This window comes from Xiphophorus maculatus, chromosome 14, assembly GCF_002775205.1.
Source record: "Xiphophorus maculatus strain JP 163 A chromosome 14, X_maculatus-5.0-male, whole genome shotgun sequence".
In the NCBI taxonomy this organism is placed as follows: domain Eukaryota; kingdom Metazoa; phylum Chordata; class Actinopteri; order Cyprinodontiformes; family Poeciliidae; genus Xiphophorus; species Xiphophorus maculatus.
Genome location: NC_036456.1, coordinates 3008432 through 3015689, shown reverse-complemented (window position 1 = coordinate 3015689; position 7258 = coordinate 3008432). Strand labels below are relative to the sequence as shown.

Below are 7258 nucleotides of genomic sequence, written 5' to 3'. Positions count from 1 at the left end.
CTACAAACCTGAAAAATGGCCCACAGATTATCTGTTTAGTTGTCTTTCTCGCTTAGATGAAGACACTGGGAGCTACTGCTATCAACTCAGTTACTCTCAGATGCACTTCTGCATTAAAGTCACAATTCTGAGAAAAAAAAGTCTGAATTCTGAGATTAATATCACAAGTCCTAGTTTTAGAGGCCCTAAAGGGCGGATGTGGGGGGGGACGTGTCCTGCCCCATATGGAGGAGTTCAAGTATCTCGGGATCTTAATATTGTACTAATTTGTTGAATTTTTAAAACAGGAAAATCTAACTAAATAAATAAATAAAATAAAATAAAATACAAATCGGGCTTCTTTCATCAGTGATTTTTTTCATTATTACAGTTTGACCGCAGGTTCCTGTTTTGCAAAACATGAAAATACACAAATATCCAACATCACGTCAATTCAAATCAATACACACTGTAACAACACAGACATGCCCACTTACAGACTAGTAAAAGCAGGATTACACGATGGTTATGGTAGAAGATGGGACTTTAATCTCACGATTCTGACTTTAATTTAATTCCGATTAAAGTCAAAATGACCTTCTTACTTCAAATTCTGAACAAAAGGCTCTAAAAAAAAACAAAGTCAGCATTTTGAGAAAAAAGTCAGAGGGTGTGTCCTCTTCCGTAGCACGTCATATTATAGCCATAGCAAATATTCCTGTCTATGATTATAGCTACCATATACATTAATAAGTAGTAATTCCTACGACAACTGCGATCAAAAGTCTGAACTAATAATGATTTCTGTGATTTGAACACGCGCTCCCGGATATGACGTTCTTGAACCCGTGTTTACGCGCTGTGGCCACGTGGGACTAGTTAACCAATAGAATGACCCGATGTAGGCGCGCGCAAGTTGAATCAGGAAGCACTCGTCGCATTGTGGCGTCGCTGGTTTTCTTTTGTTTCTCGTGGGAGAAACAAAGTCAGAAGATCAAACGGAATCTTTTGACACTATTAAGCTACAAAAGGGGAAACATCGAACAGAAGAAAATGTTCGTTGGGCTCGAGACAACGAACATATTAGTGCTGGGGACGGGAGACAATTTGCATCAACAGGGTAAGAAAGGCTTTACGTTGGCTTCAGTAGGACTCATTTGAAAAGTAATGCTTAGCCAGTCAACGTTTTGTTTTTAGATATTGCAATTTACCGACGTGTTCCAAACATTAAAAGTTAAATAACACGGGGAAATTAGCCGCTTTGCGGTTTTTTCCCCCTCTAACATGTTACGGCGTCGATTTATTGAGGCGTTTCCTTTCAATCTTTCTACGCAGTTCTCGCTTCCTTACCGCTGTGTGACGTGACAGAGGAAGATTTGACCCAGAGTCCTCAGTTCTGTAAACTCTTGGCCACTCTGACTCAGCATGTGGACAGAAGTGGACTCACTGTCCCACTTAAAGCAGACCTGGACAGGGTAAGGTAACCTGGATGTTTCCACGTTCTTGAATACATTTGTACCCGTATCTTTAAATGCGCCGTATAAAAAAAGAACATCCTTTTCCCTCAGTTTGAGACCAAATTAGACAACAAATCTTTACGTTTGCTTGATGCCAGATTGATCTAATTCTTTTTTGAATATATATATTGTTACTTTTGGAAATCCCAAATGATGTTATAATTACTTGGTAAACCTCGAATGCACAGCATTTGATTACACCATCATATGACATCAATTGTGTAATATGGAGGAAGTAGCATCATGCTGCCAGGATGTTTTGATGCAGAAGATACTGGTGCACATAACACTGCGAGAAAATATTGAATCAATATTTTTTTAAAAACTTTCAGACTTCAGAAAATAAAACTTTAGGCACAAATTAGAAATCCAAATAGACCAGTAAGAGCTATTTGGGCCAAAGGGAGATAATCTGTCTTATATTATACTCTCATGACACAGTAACAGTTTTAACAAATATGTAAAAAAATATATTGTTCATAAAAGTTACACACTGCAGCTTTAACGCAGTTGACTTTTTTAAATCACAATTTATATTATTAATGCAACCATCACTTATATTAAATTATATTGCATATTTTCATAATATGCAATATAATTTACAATATAAACTAGCGATACAAACTAACTAATAACTGTACCCTGGTTTTACAAGCTGCGTATTTAATGAGTCAGTTGCCAGGTTGTGAAACACTGACCTCTACTGGCACACAGGAAGAAGTGCAGAAACATTGAGGGTTTAGGTGGGTGTGTTGTGTCTGTGTGTAGGCTGAGCAGAAGCTGCAGAGACAGAAGCGCCAGTGGCTGCGCTCTGAGAGCCTCCACAGAGGGCTGCAGGAAATGATCCAGGAGTTCTATGTCCGGAAGCACAACTCCACCGTCCCCCCTGACCAGAACATGGTAGATCCCACTAACTTCTCTGGAGTAAATTTGGATTTTAAAACTTTACCATCATTGTTTCAATGTAGTACAAACAAATCCTGAAATAAATGAATGGAGTTATTGGATTATACTTGAATATGTTGCTAAGGAGCCTTTGCTACAGTTCTATGAAACAATGGAGAGGTGTCTGCGTGTGACTCAGTGTGCCAAGCAGCTAGATCCCAGCAGCACCACAAGCCAGGACAAGCCGTCCGTTCTGGGCCTAACACCCCAACAAGTGCTCCAGCTCCTGCCTTCAGAAAAGGTACATTCCTGGAAAAAGCAGATTTTCCAACAGTCTGACTTTAGATTGTTTCCCTGACTCTATTCTATCTTCCACAGGATGTCCAACAAATGAAACAGGCTCTTCCCAGACAGCTGGAGAGACGTCTGAAGGAGAAGTGTCTGAGCCTCGTCTCTTATTATCAGCCCGAATGGGGTAATTGTCCATCCACTGAGCATATAACGACAATTTTGATTTTGATTTTACACACGAGAGTCGCATCATCAGCAACCGGATATTGCCTCTGACACAAACCAGATGACAGGAAGTAGTTGGAGGACAATGGCGCAGCATTTTTTTTTTAAATAACTTATTGCACAAACAAACTTATGGCGTGATTGTAATTGCTTTTCTTACTTAATGGAAATACCTCAATTGCAAAATTGTGTTTTTCGACATTACCAGAATATTGACAAAGTCTTCATTACATTTGTAGTAGAAACGCAGCTAATGCTACATTCACTTTTAGTATCTTTAGCAGGCTTCGTTGTCGTGCGCTCACTCCCATGTCCTCTGTACTGTCTTCTAGAGAATGAGAGTGAGGGTCTGAAGACCAACAAGCTGTCTCATCTGTCCATCCTGCTGGACAAAGACAAGAAAAGAACAGAGCAGCTGAAGGAGACGTGTCGAGAAAACACTGTCCTGTTGCAAAGACAAACCCAGCTCTACCTCTCTGTAAGAAAATGTAGTTCACTCTATGCTTTTACATTGTTTTTTAAAAAGCATTCTTATTAGTATCCAATCCACAGTTATTGAACAGGTCCAATTCCAAGCTGTATAGACTTGACTGCTTATTGGTTTTAATTATATTAAGTGGTGTGTGTTTGTGTAAAAAGAGAGGCGCAAAAAGGACCAAAAGAAGATTCGCTCGCTCTGAAAAGGCTGTGGCATATTTTAGCGTCATTTTAGAACCCGTAAATGTTTTTTGGTGCAAACAGCCAGCGTGGATGCGAGGAACATCCGGAGAAAAAAGGCGCAAATTAACATCAAAGTATTTGAGAAGAGTCAAGCGTGTATCTGTCTGCCTGGAACCCATTCAGATACCAGAACTAGTCAAGTTGTTTGTCACATTTCAGCAGCAAGGCAGATCAAAATGCTTCACATGATGAAAATGCAGCACATTAAACAAACAGAAACACTTTACATTGCAGTGGCAGAATAGAGAAAAGTGATTGAAAACTTGCAATCCAGACTAGAATTAACAATGTTCCGGTTATTAGTGATCAAAGGCAACTCTAAACAAATGGTATTTTAGGTTTGATTTAAAACACCTCTGAAGACATTTTTGCAGTAATTAATGCGACTAAACATAAATGCATAGATGAGTTTCTTTAGATCTTGCCGAGACATTAGTCGTGTAATCCTAGAAATGTTCTAGAGGTGGTAGAAGGCCGACTTTGCAAATGTCTTTATGTGTCCCTGAAGGTTCAGGTCAGAGTTCATCACTACACCCAGATTCCAGGCCCGATCTCTAGTTTCTGGCTGTAAGAACTGAAGCCGTGTTCCAATTCTTAATCCTAGAACTTGATTGTTCTTCTTTAGGTCCAAAAATAATGTCAGTCATGTTTCTAAGACTCTTGAAAGGAGCAGCAAGCGGCACTGGGAAAAAGTCTGCATATTTTGGAAAGCCAAATTGTTTTTTAAGCAGGACAATGCTCCACTGTGTGGCTTGCCACTAAAGGCCTTAAAAGATGACAATATAATAACACTGCGTATTAACCCAAGTGAGAACTTGTCAGACTTTCTTAATGGGAGATTTCCGGCAAAGGAAGACGCCTCTCTGAACAGTGCCTGCAGGCCGTGAGCTGCTATCATCAGCAGATCAGATTGTGAAGAAAATTCCTGTGACTGTAACTGAGTCCTGTGACTGCTACTTTGGTCGCAACTTTATTCATTTCTTTATATAATTTTGAAGTGTCAGAAATGTGTGGTTTTTTTTTCTCTTTTCTTTGAACAGATTAAAAATAAAAAGCTGCGCTTTAATAATGCCAATAATTCTGAGCACACAGATTCTCGCCTAAGGAAGACACAACGTCAATTATTTCAGATTTTTATTAACAATTTGGATTGACAAAGAGGACTTTGGTAAAGACAATTATGAGAATGTGAATATAATAAAATAGCTCCACATCTTAGATTTTTTTTTTTTTACCCCTCCAAGGGTCTTTTGTGGGCTCTAGTGTCCCTTATATGACAGTAGGCTGACAGGAAACGGGGAAGGAGAGGGGGGAAGACATGCGGCAAATATCGTCCGGTCCGGGAGTTGAACCCGGGACGGCCGCGTCGAGGACTCAAGGCCTCCAAATATGGGTCGCGCTAACCACTACACCACCACGGCACGCCCCACATCTTAGATTTTTACTTAAATAACAATTTTTTTTCTGGGTAAGATAGATCTAGAATCGTCTATAGATCTTCCTTAGCAATGAAGAGTTCAGTGTTTCATGAAGCTTTCGTCACCCTGCCTGCAGTGAAGCAAACCTCGGTGAAAATGTTAATGTAACAATATGAGATATTTCTCTGATCTGACCAACATATTTGCAGAAGACCTTCATTGTGTCATTAGGTTGAGCTGAATTCCAACCTTTGATGCCACAGAATGACTCTTTATAAACCTGAACCTCTTTATGATAAAGATCTCAATAAGCTTTTGAAATGATTCGTAGTGAATCCATGGCGACTGATGGTCCAATGAACATGTAAAGCTCTCGGTTATCATAGTTTTGGCTCTTTTATAATTAGAAACCACAGAATTTTTGTTAACATTTCGCTATGATTAAGGCTGGAAAATCTACATTCTTTGACCAATTTATTAATTTATTCCACTGTAAATATTTCCCCATTATTATTATTTTCTTTTTTACAATTCTATTTTTTGTTTCCTTCACAAACCAGGAGCTGATTAAATGTATCCAGCTGCTCCAGACGCTCCTCTTGGATCACAGACTGAAGATCCAGACAGACCTGGATGGAAAGAAATTGGATTACTTTGAAGGCAAATGTGAACTAGTCTTGCAGAAGATAAAGTGAGGCTGCTTTGAGTTTTTCATTTACATATTCAAGAATTGTTTGGGTGGGACTCTTAGCCGTGTGTCGGATTTCTAAACATGTTTGTTCTTCCTTTGAAGAACTGAGATGGTGGAAATCCAGCTGGACACCTACTCTCATGACACAATTTCTGCTCACCGAAAAATAAGGCAAGAGGATTTTAGTCTCGTCTCTGCTCACCAAATGCTTGTTTTTTTCCACTAGTTTTTGATAGAATCCGCGTATTTATCGAGTCTTGTTTGCAAACTTATCGCTTTATGCCGTCTCACTGTTGCAGGGAGAAGCTGGAGAGCGAGCTGACGGCTTGTAAAGCAGAGAAGCAGGCGTTGGAGATGAAGCTGTCGTCGTTTGAGATCTTGGGGAAAGCGTTTGAGGCGCTGGCCGATGAGTACTGCAGATTACGGCAGGAGATAGACATGAAAAACTGGGCTCTGAAAGAACTGACCAAGTACAATGAAAATTAGCTCCTGTGTGATATGAAACCGTCAGGACTCCCTTCTTTTTGAACTAAGCACTTCTACAGAAAGATAATGTGGCACTAGTCATAGAAAATGCTGTGGACATTTGGTTCATTGAATTTTTATTGTAGAATTCTTCCTATGACAAATCTTAGTTTAAATACTCAAATAAGATGAGCATCTATAGTCCGTAACTACTGCAGTCCTACTTTACACCAACTAAAGTTCAAAGTCCTGTTCTGTAATTACATGCTGTTTTCTTGGAAGAGTATAACGTGTTGTGTGGTTCATATTGATGTATAATTAAATTGTTGTATATAGAATATTGTGATGTGTGTGTGATTCGATCTTGCTGAAGGCTTCATAGCTTTGTTGGAGAACATTAAAGAACAAACAACTTCATAAGGGCCGAGGAACACCGGCAAAAAGATCAAGAAATAAGTTCTGGCTTAGGTACTTCAACGTACTTTAATCTCATGTCAGTGATAAGTAGAACATCTGGCCTATAATTCTGTTCCATCGATGTCCTAATCAGAATTTCATTAAAAAAAAACAACATTAGGGCTAGCTCAAAATTTCCTCAACAGATCTTATTCACAGATCTTATCTACCTTTGCTAATGTCTGAAAACCAGCCACTGTCGACTTACTCTGCTGTGAGAGAGGTCTGACTGACAGCCCCCCCCAATCAGGTCATGTCTGCATGTGTGCGGTTAATAATCACCCCACTTTTGCCAACTTAATAACTTCGTTGCTGTATTTAGTGACTTTTCAGTCAATGAAAATTGACTGAATTTTCATTCAGTCAATGAATAAAAATTCATTGACTGAATGAATTCATTTTAAAATTTTTATTTTTTTTAAATGAATCTTGCTTTTATTTTGAGGTAAACCAGAAATCTGTGAAGTCAGGTTTTGACTCCCAGTTGTTGACTACTAGCTTTTTTCCCCCAACCTCATGGAACAGTTTTCAAGCACAGCTGAAACTTAAAACACTGCTCTGGATGTATGTTAGACTGTGATAGATCCCATTACATTCAAGTTGCAGAGTGT

General features: G+C 39.1%; 1 protein-coding gene across 2 annotated transcripts; it reads left to right on the top strand.

Moving 5' to 3' along the window:
• Positions 1-894: 894 nt before the first annotated feature.
• haus4 (HAUS augmin like complex subunit 4) lies at positions 895-6529 on the top strand. Of its 2 annotated transcripts, none has more exons than XM_005800073.2 (9): positions 895-1099; positions 1315-1454; positions 2265-2396; positions 2542-2682; positions 2760-2856; positions 3230-3375; positions 5596-5726; positions 5829-5897; positions 6026-6529. In XM_005800073.2, the coding sequence occupies exons 1-9, from the start codon at positions 1033-1035 to the stop codon at positions 6210-6212; spliced, it is 1110 nt and encodes a 369-aa protein (XP_005800130.1). In that variant the 5' UTR covers positions 895-1032; the 3' UTR covers positions 6213-6529. The 2 variants fall into 2 exon arrangements, with proteins under 2 accessions (XP_005800130.1, XP_023201695.1); XM_023345927.1 differs by having other exon boundaries at positions 2527-2682.
• The last annotated feature ends 729 nt before the right edge of the window (positions 6530-7258 follow it).